The following is a 19426-nucleotide window of genomic DNA, read 5'->3' on the forward strand; positions in this document are numbered from 1 at the left end:
GCATATTGTGAAATGATTTTGCAATCATCTCATGAGTGAAACCAGGAAATCATACCCCAATTAAGCTAATTAATATATCCATCATCTTACATCTTTGCCCTTTCCTTGGGGTGAGAACATTTGTGATCTACTCTTCTAGCAAATTTCAATTATACAGCACATTATTATTAACTATAATCACCGTATTGTATATTAAATCTCAAGAGCTTACTCATATAATAACTACAAGTTTGTACCTTCTGTATATTTGTAAGTTAAATTGTTAGGCAATAAGCATGCAAGCATATCTTTCTACACTCACACACATCTTTCAAATGTCTTGAAATATTTTCAATAACTCAAAAATAATTTTCAAAGAGGGAAAAATGCATGCAGTGTGATTGTTCACTACCCTGTTTTATATGAATTTGCTAATAAACCAATGGTTCTCTGGACTTTTCAGCATATTAAACATTAAAGTAAACAAGAGATAATTGTTTCTTATTTTCAGAATAGTCGATTTACAATATATGTAGCTGTTGCAAGTTATATATTTAAATTCTTTTAAATATGTTCTTTGGTAATAGCTTTTTAAATGAAATTTTTGTCATCATAGAAACAATACCTTGAGGTAAAATTGCTTTTTAAACTATATTCGGTAAGCACTTAAGTTTTGTGATTAATTTGAAAAGCTACAAGGATATTCATATTTGACATATAAAATAAAAGACTTCGATTCAATAATTTGGAGTTTTCTTTGCATCATTAAATTTCAATTGTTAATACTATTTTATCTTACAGATTCTTTTCAAAACATATTGGCTACTTGATAGAGTTGTAAACCTTTTTAAAGATATGATTACACTGTTGTGATTATACATAAAATAGGTTAAAAAGCTTTAATTCACGTCTCCATTAATTAACAAACTTTTATTGATACATTTCAACAGGCACTAGATTAAGTATAAGAAATGTGGTCAGACATTCCTCACTAGGCCTGTGAGGAGCTTTCAATGCATTTGTGAGAAACCTATGATAAGCAGTGACTGTCACAGGAGGTAGTGCAAGGGGGTCTCACAGCACACGTGAGACCTGACTTAGGTGGGGGAGTACAGAATGCTTTGGAGAAGGTGATGTTTGAAGAAAGGGCTGAAGAATGGGGATGTTTTCCTTGGGGAGGCAGAGTCAGCTGGTTGAGATGAGATCATTCCAATGTCCATGTCCTCCGGCCAAAGACCATCAGGAACACTCCTCTGAACCAATTTTATCCAGAATAAGTTGGGTTTATTATTCATTTCAACAAAGGAGGACATACACCACTGGAAACCATGGAGTGTCTCTGTAGGAGGTGTTAGAAAAAAAATTACTGTTGGGTTGGGTTTTGGTTGGGTGATTTGAGGGAAGGCCTAAAAGTGAGGGGTCACTTTAGATTGGATGCTGAAAGCAGAGGCAACTCTATGATTGATATCTCAATAAATCTTATCTATAAAAGAGAAGATTATAGCCAGAATAAACCATTAGTGGTAATGAATAGATGTCACTCATTTTAGCCAAGAGAATGAGGTGTCTGGTATTTTTAGGGGTGGCACCATGATCTTTCTATACTTAGAAAATGATTATGAATTATCTTCATTTTATCTCACTGTATCATGATCTCAGAGTAACTTTGTTTGGTGTTGGTATTCTGTGATATCTCTTGGTATTTATGTCCAAGAGGAGATTAGCATGGCTCTGGTGTAAGTGAGGACCACTTCTGGATATTAGCAGGGCTAGTTCCCCCCACTTCTCTCTCATGAGTGAAAGGAAGCATAGGGGAATCTTTTAGCTTCAATTGGGAAACATCATTCTTGAATTTTAGAAATCAATGAAAGGTACAGGTCTTCTAGCCAAACCCATTCAATGTATGAAGGAGAAACAGATTAATGGGTAAGTGCATCACTGGCTTGGATGTATTCTTTAAGATTTGCTTAACTTTTCCTCTCCCAAATTTTGTATTTATTTTGGCATAGTAAAAATGCATAAATATCAAAACACCAATATGATTTCAGTTCATGCACCTTCTCTTAAATACTGTCTTAGCCTGTGCCTGTTGATTCCCTTTGCTTAAGATTTCAACTTCTATCTGTACACCGCGCAATGTTATTCCCTAGAAAACTAATGCAATGGTATCAGAATGGAATGATATAAGACAAAGAAGATATTCACAAAAAACCTTATTATATAAAGTCTGCTCATAATTTGAATACAAAGGTTTTTTTTGTTAACATTTCATTTATTTATTCATGAGAGACACACAGAGAGAAGCAGAGACAGAGGGAGAAGCAGGCTCCTCACAGGGAACCTGATGTGGGATTCGATCATGCCCTGAGCTGAAGGCAGACACTCAACCACTAAGCCACCCAGGCGTTCCTAAATACAAAGGGTTTTAATAAGAATTTATTCACTGATAAATTATCCATATGCGAGTGAGGGTAAAGATGTTATCCTAATAAAAAAACACACAGATACAATAGCTCTTGGAAGCTGTAGAATGTTAAAAATCAAGTACTTCTCCAGAGATTAACAAGTGTCACTTGTTTCACGTTTATAATTTACAGTATTTTTCTCCATTCCTTTGTTTATCGATACATCAGTCATATATCATATCATATCATGTCATGCTGTGAAATGTTTCATTTGGTGGCTGTGTCATTCAAGGAAGTTACTTGCAAGACTTTCACACTTCTGAGTCCGTCACTGATGTCTGGCTTCACCTTGACAAATATATTGGACTCCCCCAGCATGTTAGAGATCACCAAGTGTGAGAAATAATGACATAACTCCCTGAAGAAGATGAGCAGGTAATGTAGATAGCATGTAGTGGATCAACCAGTTACTTAGTTCAGTCCGTTTTCTACATTTAGTGATACATCCAGGTGATTGATTTTGGCATCAAAATTGAACCACTTCTCTTTCTCAACTTGTTCTTCCCATATCATCTTCTGATGGCAAGTGTTGACCATTACAGATGCTGCCTTCATTGAAATTGGATCACTGGCTGAACTCCTTTCATCTTCATTTGCAATCCCTACCTTGGGGTGTTTCCTGATCTGTCCATGCTCAAGTGGGTAGTTGCTTGGCCTGATACCTAGAGGTCTGTCTTAATATGCTGGTTTGTGAGCATGATCAATGGTTGTACACCCAAGGAATATCCAATCTGTTTAATTTTGTTCAACGTTCTCAGCCCTCATGCTTACTAGTCAAGTCACTGTGTCCTTATGCTTGACTTCATGAATCCATTCTTTTCTCTCCCCAGAACTGCTCACATGATCCAAGGCAAATAACATCTTCCAGTAGATTTTCCTTTTTTTTAAATTGGTAAATAAAACTACTACCTTCAAAATTTTGCCTTGAAAGCAATAGGATACTTCCAAAAGTGTAATGTAAATGGAAACCATTGCATTCTTAACTGTAAAGCCATTTTCCTGAATTACGGTGTGTGCAATCTCTGCTAAACACTGTCTGGGATCTCCACTGCTTCTGTACCCTCCCCACACCTCCTGCAGGTCTGATGGCCCTGGGAGGGGCCATGAGGTTCCTGCACTATATTCTAACTGACTCTGGGCTTTTGTTTCCACTCAGCACAGCCCTTCACCACAGACTTGGGGTCCCTATTAGTTCACAGGTGCATTGTGTTTGCAGGTGAGTCAGGGCAAAACGTTTCACTTACCTCTGTGTTACCCGCCCCCTGCCTACGAGGTGACGCTCTGAGTTGGCGGGGTTCCTCCAAGTTGCAGAGTTTGGTGAAACAGCCCTTCTAGAGTACATCCGTAGCCCTCATTCTTTCTGGATAGCCATGCATGTGGTTTGCCTGATGGAGCCCAAAACCCATCAGGGTTTCTGGATTCTGGGTCTATTTCTTAGAAAAGACCAGGAATCTTGTTCATGTCAGTGCTCTCCAACATTTCTATCATTCTTTTAGCCCATAAAAAATTTTTCTGAGCACATAACATCTTATGTGTGTATATTTATGTATTTGCAAATGAACTGCATGCACTATGATTCTGTGATTTATATCCATGACAAAGCTTATACAAATAAAAGGCCTTTTTTTAATGAGATGAAAAAGATTCCACATGGAAGTTCTAATATTTTTCTTCTGCACCCCAGTGTACTGTCTTGTCCACTCCCCTGGTGAAATGCTCCATCAAGGGGTCTTACCCCTAAGGGACTCCCATGCCTCCCAGGTGAGCAAAGCAGGAATGGTATCTCCGGGAACTGGATTTTGTATATTTTTGCCTCCAATCCTCCAAATCTGTGATGACTACTTTGAATGGCAGGTGGGTTCAGGATTCAGAGAAAGGTACACTTTTCACAATGGAATTTTACCCAGACGGAGAAGTGGAACACATTACATTGTGCTGGTTTTCATGGAGTTAGTGGAATTAAATTTCCTTGTCATTCATTTTTTTTTTAAGTCATGCTATGATTAAAAACAACAGACTGTGATCAAAAAAGGTTTCCATTCTCTGAAATATTTCATTGTCTAAATGGCAACGTGGCTTTTTCTTATTTTTTCTCTCTGAAATAGTGATATGTACCATAACCTGGTGGTGGTGGAAATAATTTCCTGTAGGGATGTCATCTGACTTAGGAAAGGGATTCTTTCATGCCAATTGTGTCATGTAGTAGAGGAGGCATCTGATCAAAGTCAGATATGGAAACTGAGTATACATGTGGCTTGGGGAGTCTCTGCATGCCACAGGGTCCCCATTTGTTAATTGAGTGGCTGGGATAGAGAATTTTGTGTATTTTCCGGTAAAGGCTCTTCATCTCCCCCTTTCTCCTGCCTGCTTCTTCTCCTCCACTTTCTCCTCCCTTTACCTACTCTTCTTCATCTGAAGTCTCCAGTATGCCTTTGACAATAAGAGAGGATTATGGGGTGAGGTGGTGGTGGAGGGCAGTGTCATCCCTGAGCAAATGGAGGGAAGGTGCAGCATGCAGCACTGCTTTGGCCAAGTTCTGTTTCCTGCTTATGTTATGGACAAATTTTGTAAATGGTGTCTTGGCTCTGGCCATAGGACACTATTGTATGCTTGGCTGTCCCTTCTTGATCTGCTCTCTGCAGATCCTTCCAGCAAACAGCCTTGTGGTGGCCCTTCCAGTTTTATTTTTATTTTTTAAAAAGATTTTTATTTATTCATGAGACACACACACACAGAGAGAGAGGCAGAGGACACAGCCAGAGGAGAAGCAGGCTCCATGCAGGGAGCCTGACGTGGGACTCGATCCCAGGTCTCCAGGATCACTCCCTGGGTGGAAGGCGACGCTAAACCACTGAGCCACTTGGGCTGCCCCCCTTCCAGTTTTAATAGCCTATAAAGTACATACTTATTTGTGGGGCAAGGGCATCTCAGCTTCCTACCCAAGGCCTCCATCTTCTCTTCCACTGAGAAAGGTTCAAAATAATGGAACCATTTTCCAGAAAATATTTGTCGGTTATTCTGCTTGCCCTTATTCCAAGAGGGATAAGAATGGCTATCAAAGCTAACTTACCAGACACATATCCTATCTATCACTTCCGTAAAACTATTTTGTCATACAAATCTTCACACACACAAAAATCCTATCCACAGGACCAAATAAGCACACACATAAAAATGCTCAGAGCAAAGACCTGTGTCACCCAGGTTTCTTGGTATCAGCATGAGATGAGGCAATTGTGTTTTCCTATGAAAGATGGTAGCATTTCCTAAATCTTCATCTATTTTGTTGAAAGTTACTTACTTTATGCCTCTTACAATAATTTACTTTTATTCTACTTTAAAACATGGTTTGGAAATAGCTTAAACTTTCGTAAAAGAAAGTATCCTTTTTATGACTGTGGAATGTTGTGGATGTGGGCATCTATAGGGAAATGATGAGTTATCCTAGTTATTAAATACTATTGATTGGACATTAGAGGGCATCCATGGCCACTTTCCATAGTTCTGTGATTCAATAACATGAGAAAGTATCACCAAGGGAGTGAATTTCAAAACATTAATAGCTATTACTCTGTAAAATATTTTACTGCCTATGTTTTTTCCCTAATTAAAAAGAAAAAAAAAATATATATATATACCCACAGAACTGACACCAGCTCATTCCTCTCTTCTGAGAGAAAGGATTATGACATTGTCATCCCAGTGGGTGTCCTGAGAGATTTCACCATACACTTGATATCTATTTATTATCAAGATCTTACCAAGTCAAAGGCAATAGGATTCTTATGACCAGTGAGAAATATAGAGTCACAACTAAGTGCCCAATTTGGAAAATCTTAGGAAGATGGTGAGATCTTATCTATTAGAATGAAATGTTGATTAAAAGTATACTTTCTTTAATTTAACAGATGTTAAAATGCCAATTCCAAGTAATTTAATTGAGATAATATGTATTTCAAGCACCAACTAAGTGAAATATTTTCTAAGATTTCAAAATTACTTTAAGCAATGCGTCCTTTTTTAACCTTATAACATAAAATAGAAGCTGACTTCTGGAGTCTTAGAAAATGAGCATTCCTTAGAATTATATAAAATATGCAACCTTATTCTACATAGCCCAGAAGCCTAAGCTATCTTAGCATTAGGAGTTTTTTCATATTCTGGAGATAGACATAATATCATCTAAGGACATTACTGTATTTTAAAAGGAGCAAAAAAAGAAAAAGATATAATTACTTAACGTTATTAATGGTAAAAATAAACAAGCCTGAGGATGTAATAGAAATATTGCCAAAACTCCGTCTCATTTCTAAAACAGCTTCATATGTTTGATACTATGGATTCGCTTGATTTAAAAATAAAGCAAACCTCCCAAACTGAACACAAGCTGTTTGGGGCCAAATAACATGCTGTCTACAGCACGAGTCAGATGCCTCTTTGCTGGTTCAATCCATTCCGCATTCAGTTGCTGTAGGCCTCCCTACATCGTTTCCAATGTGAAGAAGTCGCTTTGAGTGCAGGAACTTGTCCCTAACAAAATACAAAATGTGACCCCTGATGCTGTATTGCTAAACAATAAAAAAAGAAAAAATTGGACAGATATCTTCCCTCATTAGACGTAGGCAAAGTTTTGTTTGTTTTCAGTTTGTGATTCTTTCAACTGTGGGTCAGAGCTCAGGGTACTGAAAATCCATGAAGGAAAGGATTTTGCAGGTTTACATGGGGAATTTAAAGTTTTCTTCAGAAGTAATTTAAAAATACACAAGCGTTTTCTCTTGGGGGGGGGGGCACAACTGCACTGCCAATTTGCTAAGTGGCTTCAGATCCATGCAGGGGGCCTGTCACTGGATGGCTACTCAGGGTCCTAAGAATGGAGATGAGGCCTCTGTTCAAGGTCTAGCTTTGGTGTCTGTGGGGCACTGGGAGGCCTCTCTGTGGACTATGTGGATTTGTGTGTGGGTCTCTGTGCTCAGACCTGTGATCTCTGAGGTGTCTCTGTGTGAAGTCTGTGTGGATCTGTCACAGGTCCCTGTGAGGTCTCTTGGTATTGGCCATTGTGAGAGTCTCTGCATAAGATATGTGTGGGAGGTCTTTGTGGATGGTCCCTGGATATGGACTGTGAGGCCTCTTGATGTTGGCCCCTGTCAGAGGTCTCCGCATAGGGTCTGTGTGGGCTTTGTCTTTAGAAGAGGTCTTATGTGGGTATCTGTGGGAGTTCTCTGTCAGAGGTCTCTGTGTGGGGTCTTGGTGTGGGTGTCTGAGAGAGGTCTCTGTAAGATGTGTGTGGGAGGTCTTTATGAGTGGTTCCTGGACATGGTCCTCAGTCAGAGGTCTCTGAGAGTCTGAGAGTCCCTGAGGTCGTGGTGTGGGCCTCTGTGGGAGATCTCTGTGTGAGTCTGTTAGAGGTCTCTGTGGGGGTCTCTGGCAGAGGTCTCTGTGGGGAGATGCAGCAGCAGAGCAGCTGCCAGGCCACCTGTCCCCCAGGTCCCTCCCTCCCATGGGCTGGGTCCTGACGGCGGGGGGACCCTCCTGGATGGCACCCTCACTCCAGATGGGTCACTTCCCGCCAGGTGCAGGGCAAACCCCACCCGATGGCTTCTTCCCTCTCCCTGGGCTCCAGGAAACCATAACAGGGAACCAGGCAACACTTGCTCCATGACCCAGGCCAGTGCCCTGGGAGCCATCTGTGGGCCGCACATTTAAGCACAGGTCACGGACCCCTAGTCTGCCCAAGGTCCCCAGTCCTGAGCAAGCTTATCACCTTCAGCTGAAGGGACCCTTCCCCCCTGTAGGCCTCGGTGCCTCCGGGTGCCAGGCCCTCGGTGTGGGAGTTGCCGTGGCTTCTCTCCACCTGGGCTCTGGCAGTGGGAGGGGGTGGGGACCCTGGGGTGACAGCCCCTGGGCCTGCGGGTGGCAGGGGGGGCGCCCGGGGGCCCCCGGGGCCTTGGTCACCACCCCACGTGTGGCCACAGGGTGCGGCCTGTCCCCACCTCCCTGGCACCTGCCCCTGCTCCACTTCCCAGGAGGGGCGCCCCAGGGAGCAGGGCACTGGTCGGGGTGACCTCTGCGCTCCCCACCCACTCACACCTCAGAGCCGGGGGTGTCCTTGCCCTGCGCTGCCCCAGGGGACGAGGGAGTGATGCCACTGAGCTGCGAGGGCCCCCGGCGTCAGCGGGGACAGGAGAGCCCCCAGCAGAGCCACCCTCTACCCCTGCCAGGCCCGGGGCGGGGCATGGTTCCCCCTGCCTCTGCGCTCAGGGCCAGCCTCGCCTGCAGACCTTGTGCCTGCCTCTGACACAGGGCACTGTCTGCCACCTGCCTGGAGCTTGGGGGCTGGGGCCTTCTGTTTCTGCAAACCCTCCCTATGGCCCAGGAGTTCGGGGTAGGGACACTGCAGGACAGGATGGGCCCAGCTGGATCCTGGGGTGGGGGCCTTCCAGGCCTTGTTCCTCTTTTGTGTGTGGTCATAAGGATGGTGCTATGGAAACGGAAGGGGCATGAGGGGGGCATGGGGGGCAGGCCGCGGGTTCACCCCCTCCAGGGCCCAATCCCTTCTGGAAGCCAAAGCAGGCACTGGGGAGAGCAGACTCCATCCCTCTCTTTTCCCCAGCAGGGCCCACACAGAGGGCAGCACCTCTCATGAGAAAAAAAAAACATATATTTTGGGAAGCAATACAAATCGTGGTACAAAGAAGCCATTAGCACATGGAGGATGTGCTAACATGAGAAACAAAAGGCTTTCTTTGCATATACTCAACTTTTTCTTGAAGTAAAGCTTTCCTACCATGATAGGTGTGAGGAGCACACACTGCCTGATGGGATGAGACACGTTTTTGAAGACTATATGTTGGATAATGGTGAACGTGACCTGAGGCACCTGCCAGCATCAGCCTGTGCTGGCTGGGTCTGCCTGGGGCCCCCAGCTCTCTGGGTGGGCCTTCCCATCTGCTGTCCCTGCCTGGGATCCACTCGGCCCTGTTGGGACAGCTGTGGCCCTTGGGGATGGCTTGCTGCTTGGAGGCCGTCTCTCTCATCACTCTCCTCTGTTCTGGGGAGGAAAGAACCTTGTGGTGGCAAGAGTGCCCACGTCCTGGGGCCTGGAATTCTTTGTGCCTATTTATGTCTGAGGCACGCATTCCTTGGTAAAGTCCCAGTTTCTCCACCAGGACCCGTCCCACAGCTGTCACAATCGTCTGAGCTTCAGTAGCTCTGCTGTCCATAACTGATCTGCTTCTGACTGGTACCTCCCTCTGGACAGTTGCTGACACAGGCTTGCCCTTTTGAAGGGGATCTTCCAGTCCTTTGCCTTTTTTATTGAGATTAAGACACTGCAGAAAGTTCCTTACCCTTTTTCTAAAGTGGCTTTCTGGAATAACCTGTCCCCTTTCTGGCATGAGCTGGAGGTATTTGCTTCCAAGGCTATCTCCTGTTCCTCTGACACGGGGAGGGTGGCCTGTCCCACCAGCTTGGAAAACGCTGCTTCCCAATGGCTCTGCACACTCTTCATGCTCTTCTGATTTGGGACTCTGCAGGTCTTCTGTCTCAGCAGTGGAGATAGTCATCTCACTCTGGCTCTTACATGGGTCCTCAGCTTTCGGTATACTGGGCTCCTGCTGCACCTCACTGCTCAATTCACTTGATACAAGGTCATGTGGCACTGGGGAAGCTGATGTGTCTCCACTGGCATGTTCCCTCTGGGAACAGGAGGATGATTTGTGTGTGGACAAGGTGTCTATGGTAAGGACGACATCAGTGGGAGAATCTTGCAGGGGCACCTTAGTATCATGGTCTTGGACAAGCTCGCAAATGCCAGAGTCTTGAAGGGAGATGTCACTGGAAGAATCTTGAAGAGGCACACCAGTGATAGGCCCTTGAGGCTGGTCCTCTGACTCTACCTTTTCTTGAAGCTCAAACTTACTGGCAACCTTTGCTTTAAGGCATGGCTCCTTTGAATCTTGGGCAGCCAACTCTGTAGGTGGTAAGGGGCTTTTACTAGGGCATGGAGATCCTGATCTCCTCAGATCCACATAAATGGTTTGGTTGTTGGCCAGCATACTGGGTTTTAAGATGACTTTCCATGCAGGGGCCTTCTTGGGCTCTGTCTCCTCCCTGGCCTCTTCAGCCCTTGTAAATTGGGACCTGAGCTTCATCTTCAGTATTGCTACCTTGTTTTGTGAGGCCTGATCCCCACTCTTGTCCTTTAGCTCATTCCTGGCCATTGCTGAACTTAGACCTGACTCCAGGTTGTCTTTCTTGGCCCCCGTCACAATCTCACTCTCCACGGTTCTGTTTGTGAGGCTGAGTGTGGAGGTCTGAGAAGGTGATCTGTCTTCCTGTCCAGGTAAAGGGGCCTCTGAGGGCTCCTGGACATCACCAGGTGAGGCCTGCTGAATTTCCTCACTTGCAGATGAGGGGACAGTCTGGGGACTCTCTGAGGTGGGAATGGACTCTTCTGTTATCTCCTCTCCCAGATGGGGCTGAGGAGGTTTTCCCAAGAACTTGTAGAACATGGCTCTTGAGTGGGTCCCAGATACACAGGTGGCTGAGCAAGGAGAGGGGTGCAGGGGAAGGGGCAAGGGTTGAGCTTCACATAGCTTGAGATCTATGGGCTCAAAGGCTTGGGAAGGTAGGTCCCACTTACGCCTCACCCGAAACCTTATGATGTGTGCTTCCAAAATCTGTCGAGTGTGAGGAGTAAGGAAAGGCAGCTCATGGGAGGTATTTATGCAGGGTTTCCGATCATTCAAGGGTGCCAGATTTCTACCTTCACTGCCAAGGTGGGACTTGGGCAAACTGTGAGTGGCCATAAACCAGGATCGACGCACGCTCACAGGGATCAAACCTTCATTGATCTGTCCCAATTTCCTGCACAAATGAACCTCTAAGGTTTTTTCTAGATGTTTCTTACCTGGGCCCCTGGCTAAGTGTTTTCCTTGGTCACTCTTCAAGGTCCTCATCAAATGTCTTTCTAACTCCTCCTCAGAGTCAGTTCCTAGAACCTTTACTGGGAAGCTGGCTGAAACTCTGGAGAGATCTGTTGGGCTTCTCTTCAGACATTGCTGTAGACCCTTACCCAAGTTATTCTGTAGTTGGGATCTTGTTTGACTCTTCTTATAGAAACTTCTAGGGTCCCTGGACTTGGTCCTCTGTGTAGTCTGGCTGCTTTTGCCTTTAAACACAAAGGGCCTTAAGAATCCCTGGTTATCCTGTGCCTGACTTGTGCCTGGGAATTCACTGGGAGGCCACAACAGTTCCAGAGACACTTGGACCCTGTGGGGCAGGCTGTCTCTGTGTTTATCCTTGCTGAGCCTCCTTTGATGGTGGTGTTTTTGGATATTAAAGATTATAAAGTCCCCATGAATGATGGAAACTGACCCGTAGGACTGGGAGGCCTGGTTGTACTTGGGAAGCTTGGGAGGGACTTTGCCAAAGAACTTCCGATATCTTTTCATCATGTCGCGTAAAGTCCTTCCCCTTTCTTGGTGCTTTGGCAACAATTGCCATTCCAGTTGTTGAGTTTCAGTTGGGATGAAGAATTGTGTCTTTTCCTGGGATGCAGGGCAAGGTACCCCACAGGCACTCATCTGAGGTGGAAGAGAAGGTGGTCTGATTGGGACAGAAGGTGCAAGATGCGCCTGGGGCTGGGGCCAGATTGGTGTCGAAGGTTGGGGTTGGATCCCACGGTGGGGCAAGGATGAGACATGGGAAAACTGTGAAGATATTTGATCCTGAATTAGAGCTGGCAAGCAATTAGAGAGCCCATTGAATAAAAGAAAGGGAACCTGTAGTTGAGGAGAGTGAGTAGAGACCAAAGCAGTGGCCAGCAAGGACTCACTGTGCAGAGAGGGGAGACCCCAGAAGAGCTGGCTGCATTTCTGTTGCAAGTGGTCTTCCAAGATTTTGGGGGATGAGAGCTGCTGAGGACTGGCCAGCTGCTCTGGTTCATCTTTCATGTTCCAGAAGGATTGTGGGGTTGTGGTGGTCTGCTCAGCACTGAGTAACTTCCACATAGTCCCCAAAGAGTTCAGGTGATTGTCTGGGCACAATTGTTTCCCAATTGATCCATCCTTTTCTTTCTCCTTCCAAATCTTCAGTTCTACTCTTTTTGTGATTAGTATCTCCAGCAACTTCTGGACATCCGAGGTGACAAATGAGGGTTTATGAGTCTCTATCTGCCAGTTTGTAGGGCCACCCCAGAACGAGGCCTCTGGTGGGTGGCAGGCCAGGTGTTCTTGCTGGCATTTGTGCTGTGATGAGGTAGGGAAGAACAAGGACTTGGTACTTTCCCACCACCAGGAAAAGGATAAAATGGGATAGTCGGCATGTCTGAGGCCTGAGACGGCTAGAATGAGAGATGCCAAAGAGGAATTACCTGGAAGTAAGCTCTTTGTGATTGTGCCCAGTAGGATTTTCTTTAAGTTAGTTTGGTCTTCTTGAGGTTCTGTTGGCAGGGTGGAGGCCAGAGGTAGAGGGTGATGGAGAGGAACAGGGGAAGCTGATAGGGCCAAGGTGTGAGCAGCATTTTCCCCAGACTCCTTCCTTGGCTTGTGGGTTCTAGCAGGTGCTGCTTTGGACACCTCCTCAGGGGCTTCTTGATGTAGGAGGTGATGAAAGGCCCCCTGGTCAGGGAGCCTCCCCAGGTAGCTGCAAGAGACAAGAGGCACGAGCTGCAGCCAGGAGCAGACGTGGCCAGGAGGGTAGGCCCCATGGCCCTCCACACCCCCACACCCACTTCACAATGCTCCTGCTGTCCCTCACCCCAGGGCTTTAGCCACACTCTGTCCCCATGGTCCTTGCAGCCCTGGGCTCACAGTATAGACTCTGGGAGAATCATCCAGCGAGAAAGGGGAAAGATTCTTTACCTTTGGAGAAGGGAAATCAGGTCCTGAACCTCCTCTAGTTCTTGCAGGCAATCTCTGCAAGCTTGAAACAGAAAACTGGGTCATAGACATGAAGGCAGGGGCCCCAGTCTTTTAGAGGAGGCTGGGTAACAGTGTCCCTTTAGGGGAGACCTTTGTGGTTTAGACTCAGGAGTCCCAAACTTCAGTGTCCAGGGCCACGTGCCACACAGTGACATCAAAGCTCATGATGGGGATCACTTTGTCCTATACAGAGTGCATCCCCATTCATGACCTTGTTGGGGGAGACAGGACTGGGTCACCTCACAGAGGACTCTGAGCAAAGTTGGACAACTTGTCCACAGTTGGAGCTAGAGGTTGACAAGGCCCTGCAGCTCCTGCTGGGCAACACCGTGTCTGGCCCCTTGGGGCTTCGTTCTGGGCCAGAATCGGGGAAGTGTCAGGGTTCTGCTCTGCTTCCTAGGAGCCCCCACCAGGGCTCTGTTTCCCGAGGAACAGACTCGGGCCCCAGGATCCTGGAGACGGTGGGGCTGGGCCCTCGGAGCAGGAGGGATGGTGTACCTGGGGTGCGCAGGGCTCGGGGGCAGAGGCTCACCTTTCAGAATCTTCAGAGTCTGGGCTTTCTTCTGGCTCCTGCTGCTCCTTCTCCGAGGCTCCACTCGATGCTGAGATGAGAGAACATGGGGAGACTGGGACCCCCTCCTTGCCCTCTGGAGCAAGCTGCAGATGCTCAGTGCTCATTACAATGTGACTTCCTACATTTAACTAAGGGGGGAGGGGGCATGGGTTTCTTTCTTTTACCCATTTTCAAAGTAGATAAATACATTTTCAGTTTTTCTTCTTTGAAGAATGTACAGAAGGATTTTCTACGTGAGATATTCCTCTGTTACTGGTCCTCTGCTCAAGAAACACACATATCCCCAGACCTGCAGCATCTGCGTTTCTTCAGGTAAGACCCTGCTCCCCGAGGTCAGAGCCCCACTACAGCTGCTTCCCGGGGCCTCCTGAACCCAGCGCTGCCCTTGATCAGCCCCGACAGAGCAACATTCACCTGAGACACCTGCCCCAGGAAGGTGGCTGGTGAACGGGTTCTCAGGGGCCTGATCTGTGCTAGAGATGGAGCCCTCAGCCATCCCGTCCTCGGCCACTGGTGGTGTGTGTTGAGAATGTTGTCCTGGGGCCCTCCACCACACCTGCACTCCTGGCCTGAGATAGTCAGGTAGAGATCCTCGTGCCCCTCTAACCTCTTCCTGGTCTGGCCTGTCCCTAGACAGATGGTGTTCTGCTCTCTTCCTGGCAATGCATGTGCTGCTCTTTCCTACCTTAGGAGTCTCTCCAGTGATTCAGAAAAGTAGAAATATTAATAGAAAAGAGGATGGGATCATGCTCTACTGGGTCTGGGCCAAGGATTCCTTACCTTCCTGCTGCTTCTGTGTTTCTTATGTGGTGGTAAGGATGGATCATTCCGGAAGTAGGAGAATAACGGGAAGAAGTATATACAGTATACTGTGTATACTCCCAGTATACACAAGAAAATGAAAACGGCTTTAATTGTCCAAGAAGTGGGGCTGAAGCTCAGCCAACCAGCAGTAATGCTTTTCAGAGAGAAGAGGTAATTCTCCATCTCTCTCCTCTGAAATGCGTTAGTGCCAAGTTGCACTGTTGCCGGCAGGCCACTGAGCCCTGGGTGTGGACTTGGGGACAAGAGGCCCAGGCCACATCACAGAGCCTTGGCTTTGTCACAAAGGGCTCCTGAGGGAGGGGGAGGGGACAGAAGAGAAGTAGGCTGGACCACAGCCCCTCCCCCCACCCCCAGCCCTGCAGCCCCATCCCTCTACCCTCCTGGACCTCCACGTACCTCCCCTGGGCAGACACTATTCTATTCTCTGTTTCTATGAGTCTGAGTTTTGTTTTGTTTTGTTTTGCTTTGATTCCATATATAAGTGAAATCATGTGGTATTTGTCTTTCTCTTATATTATGTAACACAATATTTCAAGATCTGTCCATGATATTACAACTGTCAAGATTTCATCATTTTTTAATGGCTGAATAGTATTCTTGTCTGTATGTGTGTGTGTGTGTGTGTGTGTGTGTGTGTTGTGTGGCATCTTTATCCATTCACTCCAATATATATGGGTCATTTAAAGCTGATATTTTCTGATTCTTTTAATTTACAATTGCGTGGCCCATCTTTGTCTGTCCTTTCACATTTAGTATGTGAATGTCCTTGTTTCTGAAGATAGTCTTCGATAAGCAGTGGATAGATGGGCCTTGGTTTTTACCCATTCCACCACTCTATGTCTTTTGATTGAAGAATTTAGTCCATTCACATTTATATACTATTTCCATTTTGTATTTTTTTTCCTGGCTCTTTTTGTAGCTGCTATCTGTTCCTTTTTTTTCTTTTTCTTTTTATCTCTTCCCTCATCATACTAATGAAGGTGTGATACCTTTTGTTAGTGCTATGTTTAGATTCCCCTCTCATATTCTTAAGCATATTTACTACAAATTTTCATTCTGTGGTGACCATGTTGGTCACATAAACACCCTCTGCATGTAACAGTCTGTTTTAGGTTGCCAGTAACTTAAATGGAAACATACTTCAAAATGCTGCATTTTTACTTCTGTCCCCACACGTTTGATGGTTTTGATGTCACATTGTCCTTTTTATTTTATGAATATTTTCATTGATTCTTGTAGTTTTAGTCAATTTTGCTATTTTTGTCTTGATATTTTATAAATGACTTATCCAACTACCTTTGCTGTACATATACTGTATATTACTTTTGCAATTAAGATTTTACTTTTGTACATTTTCTTGTTAATTATGCCATTTCTTTTTAGTTTAAATAAGTCCCTTAAACATAAGGCCAGTTTAGTGGTAATCAACCCCTTTTGCTGCTTATTTGGAAAACTCGTAATCTCCCTATTAATTCTGAATGATAACCTTGCTGGGTAGAGTACTCTTGGTTGGAAGCTTTTCTTTCTGCACTTTGTAAAGAAAGGCAGGCTGCAGTCAGGCAGCATTTATTTTTCTTTCTAAAAAAGGTTTATTTATTTGAGAGACAGAGAGAGAGGTGAAGCAGAGGGAGAGAGAGAAAGAGAGAGAGAGAGAGGGAGAGACAAACCCAAGCAAGCTGAACAATGAGGCTGATGTGGGGCTCGACTCACAACTGAGTTCATGACCTGAGCCCAAACCAAGAGTTGGACACTTAACTGACTCTGCCACTTAGGCGCCCCTCTATCTGCACTTTGAATATGTCATGCTACTCTCATCTGGCCTGCAAAATTTGTGCTGAATAATCTGCTGATAGCCTAATGGGGTTTCCCTTGTACATAACAAATCACTTTTCTTTTGTTGCTTTTTATATTCTCTATTTTTCACTTTTGACATTCAAATTATGATGTGTCTTGGTGTAGATGTCATGAGATTTTTATATTTGAAACTTCCTTTCCTTCCTGGACTTGGATGAGTGTTTTCTTCCCCAGGTTTGGAAACTTTTCAGCCATTATTTCTTCAAATAAATCTTCTATACCTTTCTCTCTCCTCCTCCTTTGGGACCCCTTTAATTTGAACATTATTTTGCTTGATGTTGTCACATAAGTTCTTAAGTTATCTTTACCATTTTAAATTCATTTTTCTGTTTGCTGCTTTGTCTGGGTGAATTTCAATGCTTTGTCTTCCACCTTGAAGACCCCATCTTCTGTTTCATCCAGTCCACTGTTGAAGTTCTCTAGTGTACTTTTCAGTTCATGTATTTTTCAGCTCTGTGACTTGTGTTTGGTACTTTCTCATACTTACTGTTTCTGTTGAAGTTCTCACTGTAATGAAGGAGAGTTGGAAGAAAGACAGGCAAGGAGGGACAAGGGTCCCCTGCCCTAAGAGGAAATCACCCTTAAAAGGATTTTACACCACCCTGGAAGGAGCCATCCACCCTTTCTCACATGAAAGGACAAAGACCTGATTGAGTGACAGGCATATGGAGAGTTAATCAGGTTAAAACAGCCCACACCAAAAAGCCTATAAAACCCCTTAGGCTTAGAAACCTGGTGGCAGCCCTCTTGGGTCCCTTCTCTCTTTGAGAGCTTTGTACTATTGCTCAATAAACTTTGATTTGCTGCCCATCACTCTTCACCTGGTCTGTCTTTTCATTCTTTGAAGCCACATGATCAAGAACCACAGGCACTAAAGGAAAATAAATCCTGTAACAACTGTATTCATCCATTCTTCTCCCAAGGTGCATGACACCTTTATGACCATCAAATTGAATTCATTACATGTATATTATTTATCTCCATAACATTGAGTTTTTCCTCAAAGTTTTATCTTATTCTCTTGTTTTGAACATATTTCTATTTCCTCATTTTGCTTGACTTTCTGCCTTTCTATATATTTGGCAAAACAACTACTTCTTTCAGTGTTGATGGAGTTGCCATATGTAGGATATGAACTTTCCTTCTCACCCTTGTCCTAATTCTTGGTTGTCTCCTAACCTTTGTGATTGTCTAAATAATCTGAATTATTTTTGATGTGTCCCTATTGTTGAGGGTGTGCCAAGACTTGTCAATGTTCCAAAAAGAGAAATCTAATTTAACACTTAGTTTTTAGGCTAATGGGCAGGCAGATTCTTAGACAGAAGCTTTTAAAGTGTGCAAACATATATAGTCCTGTGGGGTGACAATTGTAAACCTAGCTGGACTCCAGACTGAGAGATCTGAAGGCATCTCTGGGTGACAGTTTCAAAACTCAAGGCTCCAGATAAGTGTATGAGTTCCTTTCTGGGATGTTTGGTAGAGCTGTAGTGAGGTCAAGGGGGTACACAAGGATGGTGTCTCTCTGTTTACATTCCCTGGGAGCACATCTGCAGCCTCTAGAGGTCTGGAAAACCTGAAACTTGTCCATCAGGTTGAAGCTCTGGGGTAAGTAAATAGGCCTTTTTCACAGGAAGACTGCGAAGTGGTTGTTCCAGCATCCTGTCTGTGCAGTGCCCTGGGGGTATTGGCCTGCCAAGAAGTATCTTTGCAATTGTTATATTTCCTTGGAGCACAGGAATGCCAGCCTCCTTGGCCACCAGGCAAACAAGGGACATCCCCTGTGTGGTTTGCACATGCCTACTGGCTTTAGTAGGGCCCCTGGTATATAGCGGAGGAAAGGCATGCTTTCTGAAAGAACAGTGCATGAGTGCATGCACTCATGGATTTCAGCAATGCTGCAAGAGAATGCCTTGTCTCAGGCCTTAGGCTGAGGGCAGAAAAATGCCCTGACTGTTCACACTACCCTACCCTAGCCAGGGAGTAAAGAATTGCTGCTACCACCTGCTCTCTCTTACCTCAGCAAGGCAGTGGACAGTACTGTGACTGCTGACCCCTACCCTTCCCAGTGAGGCAGTGGGAAGGTGCTGTGTCTCAGTGTGCCTATCCATGCTATCAGGGTAGGTAGAGAGCACACAAATGGTGTCTGCCAGAGCCTTTGTCTCCAGAGAGGCCCCTGACTCTCCACTTCCCTTCAGACTGATACCTCAGATAAACAAATAAATTTCCTTGACATACAGTCTAGACACTTTAAAAATTGGTGCTTTTGAATGTGATCCCAGGGTGAGTGAGATTGAACATGAGCTCTTTAGAAAGAAGGAGAATCTGTTTCCTATGGTACTTTGGATTCCTGGAATGTCATCCCCCTTGATTTTCTAAGCCAGGCATCTTTAGGAACTCAGCTCTCTGGTGAAGATCCCAAGAGTTGAAGTAAGGCATCAACCCCTCACTCTTCCAGAAGAAGCACTTGACTGGTGAGACCCCTCTCTATTGTGTGTTGAGGCACTAAGGGTTGAGTTTTATGTGAAGACCACATCTCTGCCTCTCCTACTTGTTTTGATGAGGTTCTTTTATCTCTATCTGTGGGGAAACAGTTCATACAAATTTCAGATCTTTTTCACAAGGAAATGATCTATACATAGCTATAGCTTTGGTGTATCTATGGGAGGAGATGAGCTCAGGATCTACCTTTGCTGCCATCTTGAATCTCTTTCCGGAATATATTTTTATAGTGTTTTTTTTTCAGGCAAGATAGTACATTTCCAAACTATTTCCTCAACATCTAACAGGTATATTATGTAATGGATTTT

General features: G+C 45.0%; 1 protein-coding gene across 1 annotated transcript; it reads right to left on the reverse strand.

The window, feature by feature from the left end:
• Nucleotides 1-7463: 7463 nt before the first annotated feature.
• LOC121478437 (spermatogenesis-associated protein 31E1-like) lies at nt 7464-14436 on the reverse strand. Its single transcript, XM_041733543.1, has 5 exons — nt 14355-14436; nt 13899-13968; nt 11583-13088; nt 9322-11540; nt 7464-7624 (listed from the first exon to the last, which is right to left on the reverse strand). Exons 1-5 carry the CDS (start codon nt 14434-14436, stop codon nt 7464-7466), a joined length of 4038 nt encoding a protein of 1345 aa, XP_041589477.1.
• Nucleotides 14437-19426: the final 4990 nt, after the last annotated feature.

The sequence above is a fragment of the Vulpes lagopus genome, chromosome 2 (assembly GCF_018345385.1).
Source record: "Vulpes lagopus strain Blue_001 chromosome 2, ASM1834538v1, whole genome shotgun sequence".
In the NCBI taxonomy this organism is placed as follows: Eukaryota; Metazoa; Chordata; class Mammalia; order Carnivora; family Canidae; genus Vulpes; species Vulpes lagopus.